General features: G+C 36.0%; 3 protein-coding genes across 3 annotated transcripts in view; 1 reads left to right on the forward strand and 2 right to left on the reverse strand.

Annotated features, from left to right (window-relative positions):
* Positions 1–95: 95 nt before the first annotated feature.
* CSN3 (COP9 signalosome subunit 3) lies at positions 96–11,779 on the reverse strand. Its single transcript, XM_023156625.2, has 7 exons — positions 11,586–11,779; positions 11,289–11,528; positions 8,634–8,851; positions 5,443–5,652; positions 5,222–5,362; positions 541–711; positions 96–480 (listed from the first exon to the last, which is right to left on the reverse strand). The coding sequence occupies exons 1-7, from the start codon at positions 11,638–11,640 to the stop codon at positions 232–234; spliced, it is 1,284 nt and encodes a 427-aa protein (XP_023012393.2). The 5' UTR covers positions 11,641–11,779; the 3' UTR covers positions 96–231.
* Positions 11,780–13,025: 1,246 nt separating this feature from the next.
* On the forward strand, positions 13,026–13,903 carry LOC111502528 (protein DPCD). The gene has a single exon (XM_023156627.2). The coding sequence runs from the start codon at positions 13,127–13,129 to the stop codon at positions 13,721–13,723; it is 597 nt and encodes a 198-aa protein (XP_023012395.2). The 5' UTR covers positions 13,026–13,126; the 3' UTR covers positions 13,724–13,903.
* Duox (Dual oxidase) overlaps positions 13,846–26,261 on the reverse strand; it is a 30,254-nt gene continuing 17,838 nt past the window's right edge. Inside the window, exons 5-18 of the mRNA XM_074176856.1 lie at positions 25,598–25,764; positions 25,305–25,541; positions 24,570–25,015; positions 22,528–22,729; positions 21,198–21,677; positions 19,160–19,444; positions 18,900–19,103; positions 18,527–18,836; positions 16,733–17,107; positions 16,459–16,676; positions 16,181–16,406; positions 14,676–14,908; positions 14,129–14,413; positions 13,846–14,077 (exon numbers count right to left, since the gene is read on the reverse strand). Coding sequence (XP_074032957.1) covers positions 13,949–14,077; positions 14,129–14,413; positions 14,676–14,908; positions 16,181–16,406; positions 16,459–16,676; positions 16,733–17,107; positions 18,527–18,836; positions 18,900–19,103; positions 19,160–19,444; positions 21,198–21,677; positions 22,528–22,729; positions 24,570–25,015; positions 25,305–25,541; positions 25,598–25,764 — 3,797 coding nt within the window. The 3' untranslated portion in view covers positions 13,846–13,948. The remainder of the gene's footprint in view (positions 14,078–14,128; positions 14,414–14,675; positions 14,909–16,180; positions 16,407–16,458; positions 16,677–16,732; positions 17,108–18,526; positions 18,837–18,899; positions 19,104–19,159; positions 19,445–21,197; positions 21,678–22,527; positions 22,730–24,569; positions 25,016–25,304; positions 25,542–25,597; positions 25,765–26,261) is intronic.

Raw genomic sequence — 26,261 nt, forward strand, 5'->3', positions numbered from 1 at the left:
CACCTGATGATTCAGATAGTGCTATCACTGATCTGCTGCACGAATTTTTAATTCAAGTAGAAACTGTTCAAGGAGAAGCCCAATAATACTCCTAGCAAATCAAATAATATAATTAAATAGGTATTCAATTTTTAATTAAAAATATGAAGAGTGCAATGAACTGTACATACACTATTTCAGTTTCTTCTCTTAACAATAACTTAATTGCAGTATGGCGACCTGAATGATCGATTACATAGCGTAGGTACTTTTACTTGGTTGTTCCTCGTCTTGCAGTCCTGCCGACTTCTTTACGTACTGAGGATTCACCTGAATTTCTTCATCCATAGCTAAAATTTGTTTATCTAGTTCCATGCAGAGAGCCATTTGTTCTTCGAGTCCTTTCAGTACTGCCGGACCGCTGTATTTGTCTGGCTCGTCTCGGAACACAACCATGCCGTCTTTTTGATTGATCGTGGCAAAGATCTGTTGGCTCTCAATCTGAAAGAGAATCGTTAGAGATCAGTCATGCCACAAGCGGTCGTATATTCAGTATCTCACCATCTGCAAAATATGACTTTCAGCTTCCGATGGACTGGAAAGGCCCACTCTGCTAGCCACGTCAGAGAGACTCAGAGTCAAAAATGTCTTGGTCAGCCTTTGTATATTTTTTTTGAAGAGCATCGACGATACCTGCTTCACGAGTCCCAAGTTATGGTCTCTAGCGAATATCTGGAAAAAATATAAAATTTCGAACCACAGCAACTAACAAAGATTACAGTTTCTATTGTAGAAGCATTGTTTAAGTTCGGTAACATTTCGTATCAAGAAAGTAAAAAGTAAAATTCTCTTCCCCAGAATATTTCATCTACCTCAATAAATGACAGTACATCAAATAAAATAATTAAATGGTATTTTTCTTTTAACACCAGTGAAATAAAATAATCATGAGAGAGTCTTGTGAAATGTACATATCTGTGGTACTTGTAAGAGTCTAAACTTTTAGAAGTATAGATGGAAGCGCGATTTCAAGATACTGTACTGTCGCGGTTTTCAAGAATGATACATTACGGTATTATGCAATAGAGGGTAATCAATCAATCAATCAATATACTTTATTGTTCAAGAAAATATATTCTTATTGACAAAGATCTATGTGCTATCGTGGGACTCCGTGTTTGTGTCGTGCCAGTCCATTATGTTGATTAAGGAAATGTGTGAGTGTCATTAAAAAAAGTGATGAATAAAGGGCCTTCTTTATTCACGCCGGTATCCAGGCCGGGGTGGTTCGGATAACCACGTAAAGGGGGCTGTATATGTGGAAAAAAACCAAAAGGTCTCCCAAGCAGGAGGCGACTCCATAAAAACCAAATTGTTTTTATCAATCAAGAATTGTTTTTATAGTAAAAAAAAGTAGTTGAAAAAAAAATGTGTGGCAGCATTGCTTCGAGCAAGACCGCTGCGCCCCCTAAAGAAGCTCCTGTTAACCAACAGGAGGAGCATTGGTCAAATGCGCCTGACGATAGGAAGCAACTGCCATCCAAAATAGAGCCATTTTGGAGCCAAAAATATCAAAGGATAAAAACATTTTCTTTTGTAATTTTATACCCACACAACAAGTTTCAAACCCATAATAAGTATTTTATATTTTCACTATTTTTCGGCATTCCTGCTCTTTCTACTTATCCAAATTTAAGCACACCTGTACTAAATCATTTATTTTAACTAAACTCGTCACCGAATTTCTTTTTTTGTAATATAATAATATTTTAAGAGCCTCTTTGATGTTAAAAACAAATTTTGAAAAATAAAAGTTGTCAAACTTGATGCAAAGTTCATCTAGTTTCAACGGGGCTTTCAAAACTATACAGTACTTGAGTTTTTTAATGAGCAAATGGCCTCACAATATGAATTAGAAGAAAACGGAACATTAGGAAACATCATTTCGTGATTCTTGAAGCCCATTCAATAAAAGAAAAAAACTCATAGTATTTACATTTACCTACTCCGCTAACAACACTAATTTAAAAAAACTGGGTAGGCTGTGAAAAAATATGAAACTACATAATGTGTTTTAGAAAACGTCACTGTCACTGAATAAATTAATGCCTGTTAGTTCAATGTAATGTATGAGAATTAAAATAATATGTTATCTTTACAAGAAAAAATTGAAATTGTGCTAATTTGTGGTGAAAACACATTGCATCGACAAGTGGCTGATATTTTTAACGCAAGACATCCTGGTAGACATGTACAGCAATCCACTGTAAGTAGGATTTTAAAAAAATTTAAACTGACTGGTTCAGTTGAAAATACTTTTAAAAAACGTCATAATCCATCATGCAATAATGATGAGGTTCAGTTGGCTGTCTGCCTGGATGTTATCGAACAGGGAAAATCAAGTATTACCAATATTGTAGATAGAACTGGCGTTAAAAGAGAAAGCGTAAGAGCAATTTTACATAAAAATAAATTCAAACCCAAATTTATAAATACCTTAAAGGAAAGAGATTTCGATGTTCGACTAGATTTCTCTTTCTGGTACCAAGGAGAAGTAGAATTAAACAGAAAATTTCCTTACAAAATCCTATGGATTGACGAAGCTACCTTCACATCGAACGGCGTAGTCAGTTCCCAGAATTGTAGGTGGTGGGCTCAGGAAAATCCTCATTTTGTGATAGAATGTCGGGACCAATATTCATTTAAAACAAATGTGTGGTGCGGTGTTTTAAATAATCAGGTAATGGGACCATTCTTTTTTAGACACAATTTAACTTCTCAGGATTATTTGCAATTTCTAAATACTGAGATCAGTGATATAGTGGACAATATGCCGGTTGAAATAAGACACAGTCTGTGGTATCAATGTCACGGGGCTCCTATTCATAGTTCAAGACAAGTCAAAGAGAAACTATTAGAAATCTTTAGGGGCAAAGTTATTGGGCGAAATATGGAGCAAATATGGCCGCCTAGGTCGCCAGATTTAACCCCACTAGATTTTTTCTTGTGGGGTTACTTAAAACAAATCGTTTATAAACAAAGACCTTTTCGTGACGTGAATCACCTAGAAACTGTTATTAGAAACTCTATTTTAAACATAAACCCTGTGAGTATCAGCAACTCAATAAAAGATGTATCAAGAAGGACAATTATCTGCATAGAACACGATGGAAGACACACAGAAATGTAGTGTATTTAATGTCGTGAGTCTTTTTTTCGTGTTTTTTTGCTATTAGGTATAGGTACATGTTTATTTTCAGTTCCTTCTAATTAAGATTAAATTCCACTGTATTTTTTGTTAAAAAAAACAATAAACACTCTAAGATATTGTTTCCTAATGTTCCGTTTTGTTCTAATTCATATTGTGAGGCCATTTGCTCATTAAAAAACTCAAGTATTGTATAGTTTGGAAAGCCCCGTTGAAACTAGATGAACTTTGCATCAAGTTTGACAACTTTTATTTTTCAAAATTTGTTTTTAACATCAAAGAGGCTCTTAAAATATTATTATATTACAAAAAAAGAAATTCGGTGACGAGTTTAGTTAAAATAAATGATTTAGTTCAGGTGTGCTTAAATTTTGATAAGTAGAAAGAGCAGGAATGCGGAAAAATAGTGAAAATATAAAATCCTTATTATGGGTTTGAAACTTGGTGTGTGGGTATAAAATTACAAAAGAAAATGTTTTTATCCTTTGATATTTTTGGATATTTTGAAGAATAATGTCATTTTTCGATGTTTCTTTTTTTAAATGTCAATTTTGACAGGTTAAGGAAATCACGTGACCTATTTTGTAGACGCCATTTGACATAATTTCTTAAGCAAAATCTACTGCCAAAATCAAATTTCACATAAAACGATAAATAAAAAAGTTTCACATTTGATGCGGAACTTTATCGGTGACACTGTATATATATAATATCTGTTAAGATTCTATCAGTTTCTTGAAAAGGAAAAATACATTTTTTATTAATTTTGATTGGTGCAACAAATTTTCCTTTTTTTCAGTATTTTAATATCAACATATGTTACGAAAAGGATCTGAAGCTTTATAACTTCTGTTTATTATATGCGAGCGTTTTCGATAGCAGGCTCTGCTGTAATTTTCATGGCTCTACTCAAACTGAACATTTTATCTCCTTGTTTGTTTTTTTATGTTGCGAGGTTTGATTTATATGTTATCAAACCTCGCAACACACGCCATATAAAACAAACATAACTTTCCCCCACCAGAGAACAAAAAAACTCATAAAACAAGTCAATAAAAGAAACCGCATGGACATCTGGAAAAACTTAAACATCCATAAACTCAAAAGTTATAATTCACTTATCAAGGAACAAATACAAATCAAAACACAACAGGCCTTAACATTTCTAGAAACAGTGAACCTAGAGAAAATCCAGTATATTATCTGATCTAACCCAAATACAGGCAAATTGACCTGCAATTCTTGCACTAAGGCATTCTAACCGCATAAAAGAACAAACAAGGAGATAAAACGTTCTATAAATTCATGGATGTAGCCGTTACTACGTGGTAGTAAATGATAATGAAGAAAGGAGAATTAAAACTTTCTATGTTTTTTACCACTTTTATTTGTAACTAACGTTACTGCAGTTAGAACATTTTCAAACATACATTGAACGTTCGGTTTGAGTAGAGCCAAGCAGATGATAGCCAGCTATAATAAAAAGAAGAAGCTTCAAATGGCTTTTCCACCACGATAACACGCTAGCGCATTGATCGAATATTGTGCAGCAACTTTTGGCGAAACACAAGATTGTACAACTATGCCAGCCTTCGTACAGTCCCGACATAGCTCCCTGCGACTTTTGGATGTTCCCAAAATTGAAAAGGACGCTCAAAAGGAAACGGATCGACGACGAATGCGACGAGCGACCTGAAGACCATTCCAATGCAGTCCAAGGGCTGCTTCAAGATGTAAAAGCACCGCTGAGAGCGTGTGGTTCAAACAAATAAGGACTACTTCCAAGAATGCGATGGGCCGGTTGACGAAGAATAGCACCAATGCGGAGATATGAACGCAGGTGCATATAAAACACCTTATACACTACCAATCTGTAAAATCTCCTTTTTTTTTGAATGTTACTAGAAGTCTGATATCTCCATTGTGATTCACGAGGAAGATTGATTTGTATCTCAACAGAGCTTTGGTTATCTAGTTCTAGTACACTACGGATTAACTTAGGTTGCATCCTTCCAAACGGAAAGATTAACTTACCTCACTATGTTTATTAAGTACCAAATTTAACTCTGTGGTATTATTGGAAGTGAAAGCATTTGCTAGCTCATAATAAGGCTGGGATAACGGTTTCATGAATCTTGGTACCACCTGCGAGGCATATTTAGGTATCATCTGAATCTAAAATGAACGGAGAAACATTTTTAATGCAATTCTCAACATAATTTCATTTCGAACAGGTTTCAAGTAACATACTGTACCTTTCCTTGTAATAGTAATGAGACCAAAATATATTTCTTGAAAGCCTCCAGCATAATATGAGACACTGCTTGTGAAGGAGTTGTTATTGCAACTTCAAAGAAATACAGGGCTCTATCATAGTTACGAACAGCTAAATATATCATTCCTCCATAATAATAATACAACAAAAAATACTTAGAATCGAAGTGAGGTCCATTCGGATTGTTAATCTGAAAGAAATAAATCAGTAAACTGAACATTTTGGTTTCCACAACCCGTGTCTATAAATCATTTGCTGCTTTCAGGTTTCTTAGTGGTTTTTAGGGCTGACGTTTCGTCTGCAAGTGCGGCAGATATTATCAAAGGCAATACGGCAATGTGGTAGAACTGTACTATATGTACACTGGAAGTGGTTCATGCATGTTTGCATTTATAATGGTAAAGGAAGTCAGACGTCTGCTTGTTTTCGTACCTGCAACTCATCAGTGGGTTGTTTGCTCAAGATATGACCACCTGACGTCAACATATTGTCAGTGGGATGGGAAACTCTGAGCGAAAAGAAGGACTGGCAGTCGACATACCTACAGGCTACGGTATGTTAAGATTTCAGCAATGCAAGTGCTTGGTTCTTGAATAATCACTAATCATAAACGAGTCAAAATCTGTTTTCATAATTTTCCACCTGTCTCGGAGAAACCTGGACATAGCTTATTAATTAAAACTGTCAATTAAAATAATTAAAACTGTCTTAAACAGTCAACAACATCTCTAGGAATAAACTCATCTGAAAACTGTAGTTGGAAAATACAAATTGATGGAATATATAAGAAAATTGCCCCTATGTATTACCATTTTAAGTAAGTATGTAATTTTGTCATTCAATCATTCAGCTACATGATTTGATTCCCCTGCGATGTGTCGTGGCTGTTACAGACTGATATTGGTTGTGTTATATAATAAAATAAATACATAAAAGCTAAAATAGGTCGTTTGGTTATATATTACTGTCTACCTTACTAGGTTTAAAACAGCAATTGGAGAATGATGGCTAGAGGGAGGTAATAAGAAGAGAGAGAGCATGTAATTCAGCTCAAATAATTTCAAATATATCCTGCGATTGATCACAATGATTTCTGATGAAAATTTTCAGTTCCTTCTTTAATTTACAGTAGTTATTGATATTCTTTATATGGAGTGGCAGCTCATTGTATAATTTCGGCCAAAATAAGTTACAAATTTCTGGTTATGACTCAATCTACAGCGTGGTATTGTAATTGTTTGGTTGGAGGTCATTCGCATATTATATTTATGTGCAATGATGTTAGTGGGGTTACTACAAATCCATAATAAACATTGGTAAGCGTATAATTTTCTGACTTTGAACAAAGCACTTTGTTCGTAGAGTAACTTTGTAGAATATCTCCTATCCTTCTTCAAGGCGATTTTGATCAGTGTGTTTTGTATTACGTCAAGCTTATGTAGTGATGTTGAGAATAAGCCACTCCATACATATCAGTTACAAAGTACAGTTGTTCCACCCATGTATTATCGTGCCCAAATACAATCCGTCATTTCGTATGGTATACTAGCCTGTGGCTGCTCACATGAATGTCAGAGAATCTTTGTACTAGAGGGCGATTTGATGCATCTTCGGTGTTAACAGAATAACTAGTTGTAAAGAATGATTTAAAGAGCTGGCTATTCTGTAGTCCTTATCTGCATCTACCAACCACAACTATATGTTAAAATAAACTTTAATTCCATTAAGACACTGAATCAGAAATTATGATACCAGAAGTAATTTCTTTGAAATACCCTCACATGGATTAGCAGCAACGGGAATCTAAGTTTTCAATAAATTACCTGGAAATATTAAAAAACTCACCCTAGTATATTCTGAAATAACTGTATAACAGTTACTTCTAAATTAAGCCTTTTACACAATTAATGAATATTTCTCTGCAAGTTTACAGTCCAAGTGAAATTTGACATTTTTCTTTCTTATTTGTTTCATCTCAACAATTTGTTGAAGTCAATCTCAAATGTTTTTTTTAACGTGTCGTACTTGTTGGTGTTGTACCTTATACTTAAAGTTCAGATTTACTTATTTGTTATTTGTGTTATTGTACACTTTTTTGTCTAATTACCTAAATTTTACTTCTGCATCATACTTCATATGATCTGATGGAGAACTAATACTTTTACTTTATGTTGATGATACTATCGCGGGGAAGAACTGGAGAAATTTCCGTAATATTTGAATTGCTGGAATAGAAGAACCCACTTCACCATGAAGGAAGTGAAAAAATTAATGGCTTTACTGAATGTACTAGTGGAAAAAATGGCAGACTGGGACGTAAAGTATTCAGAAAACCAACCTGATATTTCAACAGGGACAAAAAAGGGGTTTTTGAGACTTTGGTAGAGAGTGTCATTTCATTTCCCTTCATGTGCTATAACCCACTCAAACAATAGTAAGAATAGAAAGAGTACACTGAATACCTTGTAGTTCTGGCTCTGTCTATATCGGAACTGCGAAAAGAAGCATCAAAATGGGCTTTACTGATCATAAGAAGACTTGCATGATCTCCCAGAAGATACTCACATTGTCTCAGGCATTCGTGGCTATATGAGTGAATTTAAATTTTTCTCAAAAAATATTCATTTATTCATCAGTTTCTATATGCCACTGTCAAAATTTCGAGTAATTTTGAGCACTTAATTCCAATTTTCTCACAAAATTGGATGAATATTCCTTGATCCATTTTTTTCAATAGCAGAAAATTGCCAAACACGCAAAACACTTCCAACTTTTATGCCTCTCGCCAACAAACTAAACATGCTAAACAGCTGAAACTGTGAATGTGCTTAGCTCTGTGGCCATAGAAGCCTATAAACAAAACTAATTTTAACCTTCCGGAAGAGATCATGGATATCGGCACTTCAGAATACATACATTCTCCCAATGATGCTAATCCCATTATAAATGCGAACAAACCTTGACCACTTCCAAGTCAAGATCACTTGGACCAGTGCCGCATCATCTTTGATAACGCCTGCCGCAGTTGCAGGCGAAACGTCAGACCTAAAAACTTCAAACCGTGGTTGCTAAGAAATCAGAACACAGTAAAATATAGTTAGTTGTTCCATTTTGTTTAGAAATTATATCGTGATATGTAAAATACTACACAAAAACACCATAAGTACATACCTCTTGACATATTCCAGTTATATCAATATTTAGTATTTCTAAAGCTGGCTTGAAGCATTTTGATACCAGACAAAGCTGGCAGAGATCTGCATGTATTGATGTGAGTTGAGAATCGAATAATCGCAGCTTGGAAATTGCTTTTTTTAATAATAACACTCCTTGCAGTGGTTGTCTTTGATCTATTAAATAGTTTGTGAGAGAATGACATAACTCAGCAACTATAAAAAATAAATATTAAATTTGTAACAAAAAAACTATCAGCGCTTGTTTTATAACAGAAGTTTTTCCAAACATTTGAATCTAAAATGATCCACTATTACAGAAATAGCAAAATATAAAAAAAATATTTTCTACCCACCAACTGTAAAACTACACTGAGGTTTCGCCTACCAAATTTCCATCATTACATCATATAGGCTTTTTTTAAATATATGAATCACTTTTATTTGCTTGAATTTGGGAATATTCCATTTTTTACCTTATGGGCTAGATAAATATTATTTTACATCTTTTCCCCAAAGATTACAATCATCTAATGTACTTTAATGGATTTGAAAGAGATACATTCCTAACATGAGTTTTAATTTGAACATAATCAGCAACATAATACATTTCTACATTTTTTAGCAGATGTACTTTTGTTATCATGTTTAATATCATTGCATTATTAAAAAGATATATCAATTATATCAGTATTTAAATTGTGAGCTCTAGCTTTTCTACAGTTTTTGCCTAATATAACATTTTGGTGAGTCACATTTATTTACGAGTGTAGTAATTTCAGTCACTTTTAACAAGTATAAATAAAATTGGTCCAATAACTGATCCTTATGAAACTCCATTACGTACTCCTCTCTTTGAATTCTGAACATTATTCTATTTGTTCTCTCTCTGGCTTGTGTTAAAAAAGCAAATAATGTCTCAGAGGAACTATAGAAATATCAATTTGCAAAGTCAATTTGATAGGCTTAGATATATTTCTACTAAGGATTCCCTAATATTTGACACGGATTTGGACAATATATTTAGATCAATGATCACTATTTTGGGTGAACTGAGATATATAATTTGTTGAATAATGAAAAAACTCTAATCGCCTCTCTACCCATTGTACTTTACTTTGATCAAAAAGACATTTGATGTATTGAACGATAAGTTACTGTTTGTTAAATTGAAAAAATTCATAAACATATCACATAAATATTTAAAACAAATACTTAAATTTAAACATCAAAAATACTGGCAACAGTAACACTTTCTTTTGCCATATTTACATTTTTGATGTGTTCAATTTCATGTGGAGGATCCCTAAACATTAAAACGCCTATACAGGGTGTTTCTTAATGATATTAACTATGGTCCAAAACTGTTCCGTTATGGAAATACGAGCTTGATAAAGTTTTAATAACAAAATAGAAATTACATAATATTTTCGAAACCATTTCGGATTCTTTAGTGATATTTGGTAAGCAGTGACAGTTTATATTTTTGGAAAAATAATTGTCAACTTCAACACTGGCGAGGGTACGAGAACTGACTTCGATATTTTCGAGAAAAAAAATATGAGTTTATGAATTTTTCTCAAATAAAATTCAGTTTTGAACTCCACTTTTATTGTCAGAGAAATTATTGAAAAAATTTATTGTATTGAACTCGATCTTACTTAATTTTTTTAATCAGCAGGCAGTGACTGCTGCACATTTTTATACAAAAAGAATTTTTTAATTCAACAGTGACATCCATTGACTTTGATACTTTCTGCTGGTTCTTTAAACATTTGTTCTCGAAAGAAAATTAATTTTGAATCCTGTTTAATTCCAAACAAGGTAGCTTTCTGGGTTTGTTTATGTAACATGCGGTACTGAGCGAAAATATTAAATCCCTTGTATTGTCCAAAAATTATTGAACAACTGTATCAAACTAGATCTTGTTTTGTTGACATTATTTTCACTCAAAAATGTATATATAGTAGAGATCCTTGAATATTCACATATCATTAAGGAACATCCTGAACGAAAAAAATAGTATTTTGAAGAAATTTTACCTAAACTGTTTCAACATGCATACTGTCATAGCCTCCAGTTATATAGCTAACAAATTAGTTAGATTTTTTCTAGAATCTATTAAATGTCGGCACATTCTGCGAATTATCCTGAGCACTTCGATTTTTAAATTTAAGACACTTCTCATATCTTTACCAATAAAATAGAGATGTCATGAGCAAATAATTAAATTTTATAATTCTCATTGTATTTATTAACCATATCATTTTATAGAATTTTTCAAACAGACCTAAAAGTTCCCTATAAAACATATTTAGAATTTTTAAAGGATTGAACAGTATTTTTGAATTTTGATTCTCACGGCTGAATAATCTCCAATGCTCGTCTAAACAAATTTTCAACAATTTTGTATACAGCAGGTTTGAAATAAGGCAAAATCTTGATGAAAAATGAATTAAAAATTTCGTTTTTGCAATTCAGCTGCACGGAAGACCATTATTGAATTTGTTCTTCATATAATTTCACACTTATCAGTAATCGCAAATAGCAATAAATCTACAGCTACACAATCCAACTAGTTACTACCTAATGCCAAACTATGATGGGCAAGTGCCAACTTCACAATAATTTGAATTACTCAACATATACTAACATATATCAGGGGCGAATCTGACTTGTTCTCCATTGCAATTCTGAATGAAATCCTGTGCTAATGTGAAACGATTATCCGGGCTGTTTACAATAACACTGAATTTAGCACGTAATACAGCCAATATGCCTAGAGAATGTTGCTGTATATCTAGTGTCTCTAACACATTGTCCAAATGTTGAGTATTCTTGAGCAGTCCTTCACTAGTTTTATTCAAATATTCGCATAGCTCCCTGAAATTGCCTGAAATTATAACCTTAAATTAACATACTATGTCCAATCCAGGAAGATATTATTAACCGTGTGAAGACAAACTCCTGACTGTATTCACAAACTGTTCCAGCGCGGATGCCATTTCATCAGGACTATGCAAAATATTTGTGGGATCAAAAAATCAACATAGAGGAAAATTTAGAAAACTATTGGATTCCACTATTTAACTATTTTCACTTCATCATTTTACAGGGTTGTCAATGGTTCACCGAGGGCACAAAAGAATGAGCAATCAGAATTGTCACTTCCACTGTCAAGCGCGAGACATGTGGACTATTTTTCTTGCGCAGACAGGATGCCATCTTCTCAGGACGAATTTTTCATTGGTTGTAGTGAACAAACACAGAACAGATCCTTTAAAAAATTTTGGCCACGGCAGAAGGGTAATTAACAGATTAGTTTCTGTCTAAGGCACACACAGTCACGAGTTCAGTTTTGGAGATCCATCAGTTTTCCCAAAACTATTTATTTTCCTTGACCCAACTTTTGGTCCTTCGATATTGATGCCTTGTTTCAATCCAAAATGGCGTAGTTCACCGAAATTAACTTCCTCAGATCAAAAGCGCCGACACCGAGTGCCCCTTCTGATTGTTTGATCTTCTATGCTGAGGAATTTTATAGTATAGCCGAGTTCTTAAATTCAGCGATGAGTTTAACAACTGATCCAACAGATTCATTACTGGTTCATTTGAAACATTAGCGGGTGTCTAATGTTTGAAGCAATCATTGAGTTTTAGGACTCGCCAAATGTATTCATATAATAGAGCATTCACACTGTGTTTAGCCACAGAGTATCACTTATAGGAACAAAAAGAGCATTTAAAGTTGAGTATTATATAGGAAAAAGACAATTACGAAGGTTTCTATCACCATTTACAATTAATTGATTGTATTTTTCCATAAATTTCAAAACGATGCGGTAACGGAATATCTAATCTCATTATTAAAATACTATTTCTGATTTGATAATACATAACCGGTTACATGATTTCATCATGTAAATTACGTATCATATAAATATTACTGGAGATTCATCCTAACACCAAACCGTTATCTTTAACATCTCGACACGTGTTTCAATCAACAAGTTTCAATCACCAAGGAGGATTAATCTTCCTCTTGAAGGTGATCGGTTTGGTGTTGGGATAAAACTCCAGTAATATTCATTACTACATCAAAGGTTCCAAACAATGCATTATAAGTACTTTCATATATTTAAATTCATTATAAGAAACCGTAGTACCAAATACTCGGATAATAGTTGTTCAATTCATTTTTAATACTATTTGTTCCAATGTTATAGTCACCTTTTCAAAACAATTAGTTGAGTTGAAAAATATTTTGCAGTGAGTCATAGATGCGGGAACTAAATCAATTAACGTTTTATAAATCATGACGTCATTATTTCTGGCTCGAAAATGCAACAAGAACTGAAGTTCAATTCCCGTAGATCAATGGGTTTTCGCGATAAATGACCTAGTGAATAATTTTTTATTGTAAGTGTCAAAACAAAAATTTGAAATATTGTAATCAAAACAAAGATTTCAAATATTGAATAATTTTTGAAAATGACTGATTGGATATCGGAGATTAAACATGCAAAGAAATCTTGTTTGGTTGACAAAAATTTGAAGAAAATCCATTATGATTTTGAAAATAAAGAAATGGTTGAAGAATACAATATGGACACCGGCGTACTTACAAGAAGAGCTTGGAAATGTAAGCAAAGTTTGAGAGGTAAAGACCAGTGGGAAGTTGAAATTGGAGACCCCGAGCCAACTTATGCCACAGATGAACGACTAATCTCTGAAAGTTCGAATCAACCCATCGTTTCTCGTCGAAATACTAGACTGAATTTGGAATGGCGAATAAGAAATTTGCCCTACTCGATGGACACTTATTCTGTTACTGTTATTCCCGAAGAAAGGTGTCTGATAGTTAGAACAACTAATAAGAAGTATTATAAAAAGCTGGTGATTCCAGAATTGAATCGACTGAACTTGGAGCTGGAACAGTCCAGTGTATCTTTCTCCCATAAGTTCAACACTTTGATTATCACGTACAAGAAACCAAAAGAGTTGGTTAATTTTGAAAAGTATGTTTTAGAAGAGGTTCAGTCGATCCAACCTAAAAGTCATGGTGACATGGACTGTCGTCCAAGTTGAAAAACACTAGAAACTGTTGTTTTGAAAGCACCGAAAGCACTTGATGTGGTCCAAGTAGGTTTTTTTTGACTCACACTGTTTTGAAGTTTTTCACTGAAGGTGTTGCAAATAATGCACGGAAAGATTGGAAAAATAATTTATTAAGTGTAGATATAAAAGGCTATTAAATAATTCTAATAGTTTTTGTGTTTACATATATACAGCCAACTGTTATCAATCCACTTCTCACCCAAAATTCTCGAAATGGTGAATGAAGTAAGGCAACTTTCGTCCTTTATTCACTTCATCACAGGCTGACATGACGCTCTTTGTCAGTGGTCGAGGCCCACAACTGAAAACTCCAATTTTGCTCACCTAAAATTAAGATAATTTAGAAAAAAATATATAATATAGTTCTAAACATACATAGCTATGACGTTTTTGGACGAATTTAAGAAACGATGTCATGTCAGGCCGTCCAAAGTGGTTAACTGCTTTTAATCCCGTGAAAATAGATGTTTTTGATAGTCTTTGGAAATGGTTCTCGCATATATACAGCATCGTTGTTCTTAAATCAAATTTGTGGAAAAACTGTGTTATGAATATATGAATTTCTAAAACGTTTGTCACGTCTTTCTTTTCCACGTCTCTCAATACATCTATGAACCATTCAAAGTGTTTGTGGGAAGGACATATCCACAGGAAGTATACCTGAAACATAAAAAAACTGGCGATTATCCTGTCAAAAAGGGAGACTTATTATGGCAAAATAAAAAATATGTTAAGTGATATTTTTCAATTTAATTTTTCAAAAATGTGTCAAACGACTTCAACAATCTGTCAATTGACACTGGAAACTTCTATTGATCTAGAAAAGAATAGTGAACCACCAAAAGGTGGCTATGTTATGGATTAAACACAATACCGAAAACGATTATTGAGGAAATGGACAAATGATCCATATTACACTTACTTTTTTACATGCAACTCCAGAATATCTGTTTGTTGAAGTTCCAAAAACCAAGTCATTCAAAATAGAAGCATATGGAGTGACTCCTATTCCCCCTCCTACCATAACCGCAACTTCAAATTTGTACCAGTCCTGATTCCCGCCTCCAAAAGGCCCTTCTAGAAGTATTTTCGGTTGATCTTCAGGGTTATAGTTGCATGGGTCGAAATAGTTACGCAATTTCCACGTCCAGGGACCTGTACAATTAGTTTCAAAGTGAAATATAAATCAAAATATTTATCAAACGTTGGATTTGAATTGCTGAATATTAAATTCATTTGGTAAAACGTTTTTAGGAAGTTTATTCCACATAAACGCTGTCCCAAGTGCGCCGCTAGTCTCCACAGTGATCGACGACATGTTTGTGGCCCTTTCGTCACCTTAAGTGCTTATAAAAAACGATTTGTTAGTTAGAAATGTATCAAAGTGGTCTCAATTATCTTTGAAGAAAATAAGTTTAGTCTGTACCAATAATAGACGCATGCTTTCATGAAGTAGTGTTTAATTTCCAGTCAAACAGCAGAATTACAATAATTACAGTCCACTCACAGTGTTTCAAGTCAATACAAACGCAGTTCTGCAAGTGAAAGAGTTCTTAAACAGTGAAGTTCGAGGTGTACTGAGTTGAACCTCAAAACGATGTGTAGCTACAGTCCGTCGCGTATTTCTAATATGTACTACTCATGGTGAAATCCAATGTGCCCAGTCACTTGAACATCTTCCGTGAAAGTATTTATAGAAGTGAGACAACTCTCCAACTTTCCTTTGATGCTCCAGACTACCAAGGTTGCAAGTGATGTTCGTGTCTCCAATCAGGCGGATGGCTCTTTTCTGGATGGAATCCAAGCTATAGTTAGGGGCAGAGCTCCATACATGTGAACAATACTCCAAAGGTCTCATCTGAGCTTCATAAAGCAACAAAATTTGCTGGGGATTGTACAGTTTTCTGGTTCGGAACAGTGTTCCAAACAGGCTTTGCAATTCCAGCGACATGATTGTATAAAGACATATTGGTGTCCATTTTAACACCCAGAAAGCGGAATTGTCTGTCCTGATATTATTCTATCCAGTTCCGTGACATTTATCTTTTTGGAGAAAATTGATACCTAGGTCTTCGTGGCACTGAATTGAACCTGGTTAGTTTCAACCTAATTCGAAACCACCTCTAGATCCTCATTTAGATATGCAACCTCCTACTGCCAGTGAAGATGTACATCCGCAGACGATGACCTGGAATCCAATTGGAATGACGAGACAAGTGTGCTGTCGTCAGCAAAGCAATATTAATAATATAATTGGTCGGACAAATGCAAAAGGCTGTCGTTCCTGGCTCATTGCTTCTTCCCAGAGCACATGCCTAGGGCCTACTTATAATTAACCTTATGGCGAGGAGAATGGTTATTGATGCCGGTATGTCGCTCAATGTAATTTTTTCACATTAATAATCAATGAATTAATTTTCAGTTTACCTTGTGCTTTTATGTGACAAGACAAGAAATTTTCATGAGGGGCAGAAGTCAAAGTGAACGAGTGGAATTCGTGACACTTGAATTTGGTACAGGCCAGTCTAACCCACTGCCCGGATAGATATTTCAAATTTGGCGGACGATAGAACTTGATTTTGATCACATCTGAGGGCAACAGTTCCGTTTCAATTACGTCTAACGGGATGTACCTAGTTCTCAAACTGACGACCTGAAAAAGCTCAATTAGAATGCCTGAAATAACTATATTTCAAATAAAATACCTTGTCAAGAACGAAGATGATACCTGGACCAATGAAAAATAACCAAAATCTAGGTGCTCCTGTGAGTCTAGCCAAACCATGGATCAGACACAATCCGTAAAAAACTATATACAAACTGTGGGTGAACCAGAAGAACTTGTAGGCCTTTTTCCGTATTGTTGGATGTGCAAAGACAATTATTATGCACATGATAACAAACAACAGAACACCAGTAATACCTAGAAGGAACATAATAGTAGTCATAGAAGTTTATAAATTAAAGAACAACAACTACCTGTAATGGTTTGAAACAACCAAAATGTAATTCCTGGCTTGTAATCAGACGGAAATTTCACCTCATTTGTTAAACATCTCAGATTTTCGATCGGTTGCGTAGAAACGTGATAAAAATTTATTATGTGACCGACTGTATGGAAAATTGAAAAGAACAAGGCTGTACAAGCAGCGATTTTATGAAATTGGATGTGAGTGTCTAGAGGAATGTATTGCTGTATCGAAAATTCCTTCAACTTGGTGATCAGATTCCTGGACATAGTTAACAATAAAATACTGTAACAGAATGAGAGTGAAGCTGCCGATCCTCTGGTAATAGCTATGCCCACTCCCATGATGTGTCGTAGATCCGTGTGCTCAGCCATGAAGGAATAATCTGAAACATTATAGTTTTCATTGAAAAAGCGGAAATCGTCAATTTTTAGTAAATTTTTAGATCTATAACTCGTTGTACAGTATAAGGTGCTGTGTTTAAGCCAAATGGTATTCTAATGTTTATTTCCCTTTGGCACGAGAAGTAGAGTTTTGGATTTGTTTTTAACTTAATTTTTATTAACGGAGGATTGATATACAAAAGTTGTGTCAAATGAACTCTTTTAAATGGTGGAAATGACCCTTAAACAGGCATTGGCAATTTTCCTAGCAAAAATAATAGAGTATAAGTTGACACAGAAAATGAAATGACCTAAAACATTATAATTTTCATTTATTCGAAGTAGCAAGTTTTTTAATGTACTTCTGCACATACGGTGGTGTCAGATTGAAAATACACCTTCGAGAAAAATGACACCGTGGATTTTTAAACATAAATCATTTCTAAGGATCAGACTTCAGGGAAGCTGTCAAAGAAAATAAATCTGAAGCGCTTTTTACAAGTGATTTTTTTTGGTTTTGAGAACGAAAAGGGATTGCTCTTCGAAATGTTAGTAGTTTTGAAAAAAACTTAGGTATTAAAACAAGTTACTGACTGACTTCAGTGTTTTATATAAATCACAAAACGAATTTTTCCCAGTTTAACAGGTTATCTAACGATTTAGTTTTATTTTTAACATTGTGGAAGATTAAATGCACAAAAAATATATGGGTTAAATACCCTGGCTACGGTTAAAGTAGTCTTCCTTTCGCAAATTTGGTGATAACGTGACATATATCGGAATTTATTGAATATAAACGAAAGTTTCATTATTTGTTCTAAAAATAGGTGGGTACAATTCATTTGTGAATGATAGCTTGAAATGCATTATGCATGTTCATTAAGTCACAATAACAGGTATTTGATAAAGAAAATGCCCGATTAGTCCAAAATTTTCCAACCAACTCAGTTGGTTACACAGCATGCAAAAAGTCCAATGATGCATCACAGCGATATTTGTTTGATATGACATCATACTTCACATTGTAATATCGCCAAAATATTTTGGAGACATAATCGTGTTTGCTCTGAACTGATATTTCAATAGGACCAAAAGTAATTTCCTGTATTGTGAATTATACGGCTGTAAAAGTTGGTATGTTCCTCAAGCCAACAAATTTCTTTAGATATTTCGGAGGATAATTGTAGTCATATATTGAGATTTAGTGCTCAAACTCCTGCCTCTTTTGAAAAATAATAAATGAATTCTGAATACACTCGAAACATTCAGTTAAGTTTGTGACTCATTGGAAAGTAGAGGGTGCTGTGCTAAGACCGAATGGTATTCGAATAATCAGAATGTGATGCATTTGAATTTCAACAACTGACAACAGAAAACCCATTTGAAATTCGCAATTGAACAGTAATGTTTTCAACACTTACGTATAAATCTCTCAACGAACAAAAGTATTGTAACGACATAGAACAGAAACAAATAAAATATGTTTTGTCTGTTTTCTTCCAAAAATGTTGTGAGGGTATCCCATTTCAATCTAAAGAAGTTTCTCTCCACATCAACGTTAGGTTCGATGTGAAAACTAGTCATTCGAGCTACATTCGTTGAAGTATCCAAGAAATTTTGCTTCGCCCCTTTGCAATCCAACCCAATAGCTACAAAGTCTCCTTTATATTCTTTCATCATCAGTTTGAAGTCGATGTAAGTGAGGAAGTCTTTGTGTTCCAAACCAGCATCCTGAAATTATATTACATTCATATTATTGAACTCAGTTAGTGAATGCAGTTTATCGAAATCTACCTGAAACATCCCGTCTATCAACTCCGTAACATGATCATCGGACAAGCTCGTAGTTCTTGCAATCTCCACCAGCGATCGCAACATTTCAGAAAGTTCCTCCTTGTCAATGACTCCATTTCTGTCGTCATCGCACATATCAAAGATAATGCGCAGTTTGTCTTCGGTTTTTCCTCGTGAAAAAAGCACCACGGTATCTAAAAACTCCTGAAATGACGACCAATCTTATAAGATAATCGATGGATCGTGTTCGAAGCGCTTACTTGGAAAGATATTCTTCCATCTCCGTCCTTATCGACGATGTTGAACATCTTCTGGATAAATACCGCGTCTGATTTCATGCCCAATGCACTAGCGAACTCGCTTTTGGTAAGAGAAGTTCGCATTACGGTCACAACCTCCCCATCCTCCGTAGTGTCGGACCATCTTCTTCGTTCGCCAGGTCTTAGACCGAAAGTCAATGCGTAAGCTTCCCGGAAGAAGTGCTCCAGTTTCTTTTCGCGACGCTGTCTAGTTTCGGCCTTGGCTAGCATGATTTCCCTGACTATCTGAAATTGGAACGGTAATAAAAATAAGAGTACAGCCATAAACATTTCTTGCCTGTGGCCCCTAGTCGCCCAGATCGTCGATTATCCCGATTACAATTACAAATCTTTAGAAACTCTACGAGATGTCTTATTGTCTTGTGGTTTCAAATATAAAAAATTGAACAATCGGATGGTCATAATGGAATCGACACGCATTGTTCAACTCGGACAAGAATATTTGAGGCGAATGAAAAGCTACCGAGAATCCAGCAGACATATATCTACCTCGACGAAACTTGGTGTTGTCAAATATGGCTGGGTAGACGAAACCAAGTATTGTGCTTTGAACACACCTTCTTCAAGGGGAAAACGTGTTATAATTTTGCATGCCGGAAATGAAAGTGGTTTCGTACCTAACGTTTTGCTTATGTCGGCCAAAAGTATAAATGATTCGTCTGCTGATTAGCACGAAGATATAACTGCAGCTTTATTCGAAACCTGGTTCAGTGAGCAGCTTCTCCCAAATATTCCTCCAAACTCGGTTATTGTTATGGATAACGCTCCGTATCATTCTCGGTTACTGACTACAATACCAAACAATAACACAAAAAAAGCAGATATTGTTGATTTCAAGCGAAATCATGACATGGAAATACCCGAAAAGATTCCAACGAAAAAGGTATTACTGGCGACCATAAAATAACGTAATTTTGAAAAAAGAGTATATTATTGATTCGATGTGTGAGACACATGGTCATATTCTCTTACGTTTGCCTCCATACTATTGTGTGTTCAATCCAATTGAAATGGTTTGGGCCACAATGAAAGAAAGTTTGCGGAAATGTAATCAGTCACCGACTTTGAATGCTGTAGTGCTTGACTATATAAGGCGAGTGGTGAATGAAGTAGGTAATAGTGATGTGTAGAAGAAATGTGTGGCCCATGTTATAAAAGAAGAGAAAAAATATTATGTGCAAAGTTCCATAAATCCGATCGTTATTCAACCCGATGATGATTCCACCTCATCCGAATATAGCGAAGAAGAATTTGATTTTTCTAGCAATTTTGTTGGTCTCTATTATTTTGTAAATATATGTCGGACGAGAATTCGGTGTGATTATTTGTGTTTTCATTGTATTTTAGAGTTTTCGACTAGGAAATCAACTACCTTAAATTTCGAAGTTTTTCATAATTACCCATGGTGGAAAAATTCAGTTGAGATAACTTTTTCATGCTATGATTGTAAGAATAAGTAACTGAAAAACTATAACTGAAAAATAATATGCCGACGTCTATGTCGAGGCGGGAATTCCTTCTCTGTGCTGTTCCAATTGGTATTGGAAATACTATACCTTCAGTTGGAAAAAACATATTTAATAAAACCCCGATGATTATTGCGATATATTCGAATTTTAACGACGCAGGTGAAGGTAAAGTCAGATGGAGATGTACATCAGTTGCTCATGGATTTTTAGAGCAGAGCATATTATCCTCGAAACGGAGGATGATGGTAGGCACATTTCTGATTCTGGAATTATATTACAGAAACTTGATACCCATACAATAAAACATCAACAAGCAATTTATCACCGAATCCTTACAAAATATTTTTAAATAAATACATAACTTCAATTTCGTAATACGGGTTATTTATAAGTTATTCAAAAGCTGCCTTCTGTCTTTATGCCCGGACGGACCGTACAATATTATATAGTCGTAAAAACATTTTAATATCATTCATTTCAGGTATTATTTCTTTATATATAAGATTTACCTCTGTGCAAATGAGACTCTTCTTGTTCGAATTCAAAAACAGCTCCAATTTATTCAGAAATTTCCTTTTCGATCCGATCGAATCCACTTCTATGACCAAGTCGTGGTCCCTGTGAACGTGGATCAAAAGCATGGGCTTCTTCTTCGCTGTAACGTCCAACGATTCCTCGACTACCACACTGTCGGAGTTCTTCAAGTTAACGGTCCTCAACTTCTCTCCTTTTCGTCCGACGACATGGATTGCCGCGTCGGGACCGAATACTATTTTCACGGCTCTCTTGTGGTTGGCGTGTAACCATTCCTGGACGATCATGGTGTCCATTGGCAATTTCACGTCACCATTTCGTAGTTCGTCTTGCTTCATCTTCAGCCGCCTTCTTCTCCTGTTTTGTAGCTTGACCACGCCGTATCCTGCGCCAGCGCATAAAATTGGCACGAAGCCCAAGAACACGCAGGCGTAGATGTACACTAGTTCGTTTCCCTAAAAGAAATAACCAATGTTCACGATTTTGTTATAAGAATAATTCAGCATACTGAATACCGACGTTGATTGTATTCAAATTGAATACTTTCCATAATGGGAATCCTAAAATATATGTTTTTTTTCATTCTGTCTGTTTAAATCCTGTTTTTCCGTCAATCAGCTGTCGCCCCCATACGAACGACAACTCTCAGAAGTTGAGAAACTTGTGCGCGCTAAGGGATAACGAGGTCTTACCTTTTAACGTGTGATTCCTAACACGGTTGCAGAATCAACTGTGCTGCAACTGCAATCAACTGTGATTGAAAATAAACAGTTGTAATTTGATAACCAACACTAATTAAGTGCAGTGCCTTGTGTAACGATAAACAATGTCGCAATGGGAGACTTCGGTGTTTGGTAAACATTATTTAATAGTAATGTATGTGCAATTACTTGGAATTTACTTTCTACTTCATTTGAAAACGATTCTTACGAATTTTCCTGATGAAAATTGCACTTATCATAGCAAATAAATTGCCAAGAATTCATTATTTTACGGTGGTCAATTTTTTGCAAAAAACGCGAACTTCTGTTCTTCTGAATTCAGAAATGAAAATTTCAATGTGAGTAAAGTACTAGTGTATGAACTAAAGTAATACCTTTCCAGGTATTTATTCACGTTTGCAGTACTTATACACTGAGCCAATCGCACACGACTAGTAAAACTCTTAATTCTTCAAAAAAATACGTAAACGTTAACAATGTTACGAGCATGTGACTTTATTGCAGTCACGTGACAAGTTTTGACGTTTTAGAGCGATATTTCAAATCTCTATTCAATAAATATGTATCTATATAAGGAAAGTACCTCGAAGTAATCGTATCCACCAATCATTTTGCAAGGTTCCATCAGGGAAATATTGAGCTGTTCTGGTTGAGGGCATGGATCGCCTTTTCCCCAATAGAACACGCTTTTCTGGATTGCTTCTGGAGGTATAGACGTGCTGTTGATGATCACATCCCACAAAGTTATTTTTCGGATTTCCTCTATTTCTTGCTTGGAAAATATCCTGAAATGACACAACATGACAATGAGTTAAACTAAGTTATCGTCTTTACATTGTTAAGAATTTGACCCAGTGTCGCTACATATTACAAAACAATGTCCTGCGGAAGAGGACGTCAATCATTCAATGCACACTTCATTTGCTTTCTACATCATAGAATTCAAATTGATATTAGGACAGTTAATACTATCATGGGTCAAAATAAATTCAAGCGACCCACAAACCGATGCGACATGCGTGATGAAGAAAGTTTGCATTTGGGTTGGTTTTGTTTACGTTGTTAATCAATTCGAAGATTCGTTCTACAAAAACTAAAAAAGCCGAGTTCTTGAAAACACGTCTAACCTTGGCGGCTGCCACAGACAAAGTGAGCAATGAATACAGCTGAAAATTTTATTATACTTCAGGGTCACGTATATCGACATAATAAAAAAAAGGACAATTGGACTCGTCTACCCGTGGGTTGGACTACCTATCAAGCGCGTCCCCAGGTGGAGGATAGGGAAACGGCTAAGGGACTGGAGGCCCTGTCTGGGAAGCCAATGTGGCCATACGGACGGCGTCGCCGGACTCTTGGTCAGTGGCAGAAATAAGTAGGGTGAGGGGAACTAAAACTCGTCAAAAGCCTTTGCAAAACATGACACCGTGGACCAGCTACCCAAGCTAAGGTGTAAGGAACTGTGCCGACAGCTGAACGGCCGCAGGATGATATTTGGTTACGAACGATTCCCTTGGGGAATTGGGCGAAACCTCACTGTAATCAGCCTACCTCTGGTAATGCGGGGCTCTGCCAGAGGCGACCAACTCTTCCGTTGCTACTCGTGGGAACACACATGAATGAAACAAACACAAAAACAGAAACAACAAAAACAAAAACCAATCCCGAGGCTGGACAGAAGTGCTCACCTCAATCTAAGGCGGTGGTTGGGGATGAACAGAAATGTCCACCTCAATCTACCGCTTGGAATGAGGTTGGACCTAGCAGATCACCTCGTTATGTAATACAAAGGCCAAGGCGTAAACGCATTTGCGGCGCCGAAGCCAAAAGGAGAAAGAGCGCAAAGGAGGCAGGAGTGGCAGCAACTATAAGTGCACCCTCCTCCTCCCCCACTCCACCTCCAACAGCAAGGGCACTTTCTGTGGCGGGCGCCAAAAGCTTCGCCTTGAATAAAGGCAACGAACCGGCTACCCATGTAGGAAAGCTCCCTCACTTGTGCACTTCCACGGAGGGAACCCCAAGAAGGTTGAAGAAGCCGCGCAACGACAGTAATGTCGCTGCACCTTCCAAAACCTTCGCGGAGGCCACCGTGAGACACCTCAAGGTTGCCAAAGAGAGTGTTTGTTCGGCGAGTCTTGGCCTACACCTGCCAATATAAAGGAGATGCCTCCTAGTGACCTGTCCAACTTCCTGGAAAGGACAGAATGGACGATGACTTAGGAGGACCACTCCTCGGGAGGATGTACAATAGGTCACATGTGGCCTACGTGTTGTGGGTCTACACTCACCCTCCCTACTCTACAGATACAGAGATGGACTCGTCTAACACATGAAATATAAAAATTCACGTTATTCTATTGTATATGTATTGAATAGAGATGGCCAGATGACCAGGTATAGCACATAACTGGAACGAAATAGTCACCTAAGAAGTATAAAAAGTTCTGCAACAACCAAAACAAATGAAAGTTCAAAAAAATTGCAGCGTGGGGACGTTTTTAGTGAAATTTTCACAAGTAACAGTGAACATTTACGGATAGAATAAATATTAAAATCTCAAACAATACTTTACAGCGTTAGTTATTCCTATATTCGTCTAGTAAACTCAGAATACGGATATCTTACCCGTTGGCTTCGTTTTCGAACCAGAATCTATCCGCGTCCCGTATCCGGACAAACTGTTCTTTAATCACCTCCGTGAACAATTCCCCAGGTCTCCCATAGCTCTCCAGCATACCCCCCACGTAAACGTCCACATTGTCGATGTCATTCGAATAGGCTCCGACCAGCAACCTCAGTAGTTCGGGTTTGGCATCGAACAACTTCTTATTGATGTCCGTCCAGTTCTTGATTTTCGGTAGGTTGTAGTGCGACCTGACAGTGTTGTAATCAGGCAGACCGTTGTCTCGACCGCGCATGATGTTGAGAGCTCCTAGATCTCTCCTGGAAAACTCCATGGGACCGAACAATTTCTCCCTGACATCGGAACATAGTACGGAGTCTTCGCGTTCCGCTAGTTGGGAAGTCATTCCCATCAGAAGTTCTTCGATGGAATTGTTAGTCAAAACATCCTGAAACCGAATGGAAAATGTATTCCAATGACATTGTTCAACGATTCTAACAAACTTTTAGCTATTGTAACAGGCGTTCTACAGATGAATTCATCTCTTGGTATCAATTGTTTTCAAAATCAATTGAGTCGTTTCCATTCAGATGCTTGTAATGTTCATTTATGATTCGCCAAGTATATCAAAGACGGTCCATGCAAACTTTCAGTAAAAGCTGCAGAGACGTTTCTGTCTTTTAAAAGAATTGGCTTCAGGAGTCGTTCATGACCTACTTAGAATGATTGTTACTTACATTCGAGTCCCACCAAGTCGAACACAACCTTATGGCGAGGTACCCCATCGGAGTCGTTTTGAAATTACACCTGGAATCTCTCCTATACAATCCGGGAGGAATCAAAGAATGTCCGAATCGGAACGCTGCTGTCTGGAAAACATGCGTTATTCCTGGATGCACGTCGGGATTGTACCCTTTGTAGCTCGGTAGGTTCTCCCCTAGGAACGCCGGGATATACTCGTAGGTTATGATATTCTGGAAGGAAGAAGAGATGAGAATGATTTTTCTTCCGAGTAATTCCGGTAATATACTTGCAGGGTTGCGATGACTATACGGCGCGCTTTCTGGAAGACGTCTTCGTCGCTCCAGTCGGGGTTGTGGTTTTTTATTCTAGCGGCCACCACGTTGTGCCAGCGGAAGAAGAGGATGCTGATGGTTAGAAGAGCCGGATTTTGGTTTGTTCGAGGATCTCCCAATACTAAAAAATAAGGGAATTGGTTTGATATGGAAGATAGGAGGGCTATACACTATACACGACTATACACTCGAATTCAACCTCATATTTTAGATTCTCAATCTCATAATTTCTACTTTTGGATTAAGCGCCAGTGAAGGAAATATCCTCCCACTCCTCTAGTGCCATCCTATATTTTTTAATAGAAAAAGAGGCAGAGTATTACTTTGATTGAAAGATATTTTCATTCTCTTTATGATTTTGTTTTCGTTTAGAATCTTTATGAATATGCTTTAAAGAAATGAAGATGAACGTTGCTTGGCAATCCAACTTTGTTCAGCATGAAGAAAAGTTTATTTTGCGTTAGTCGAATCCCAATTCAAATATGAATTTGCTTCTGAGGAATTGGCTCTATTGTTGAGACGTGATAACTACGTGATATTGTTGCCGATACCTTAAACCACATTGGTTGAAAATGTATTATATGTAATGCCAAGAAAATACATATTCGGTATATATCT

Source organism: Leptinotarsa decemlineata, unplaced genomic scaffold, assembly GCF_025532065.1.
Source record: "Leptinotarsa decemlineata unplaced genomic scaffold, Ldec_3_MD MMD2_tig00002082_RagTag_RagTag, whole genome shotgun sequence".
Taxonomy (NCBI): Eukaryota; Metazoa; Arthropoda; class Insecta; order Coleoptera; family Chrysomelidae; genus Leptinotarsa; species Leptinotarsa decemlineata.

Bases quoted from the DNA above. Each gene is read 5' to 3' on its own strand.
- CSN3 (XM_023156625.2), bottom strand. From the start codon at position 11,640: ATGGCATCCGCGCTGGAACAGTTTGTGAATACAGTCAGGAGTTTGTCT. The intron at 11,529-11,585 runs GTTAATAATATC...TTATAATTTCAG, and splicing joins CAGGAGTTTGTCTTCACACG to GCAATTTCAGGGAGCTATGC. The intron at 481-540 runs GTGAGATACTGA...ATTCTCTTTCAG, and splicing joins AAAGTCATATTTTGCAGATG to ATTGAGAGCCAACAGATCTT.
- LOC111502528 (XM_023156627.2), top strand. From the start codon at position 13,127: ATGACTGATTGGATATCGGAGATTAAACATGCAAAGAAATCTTGTTTG.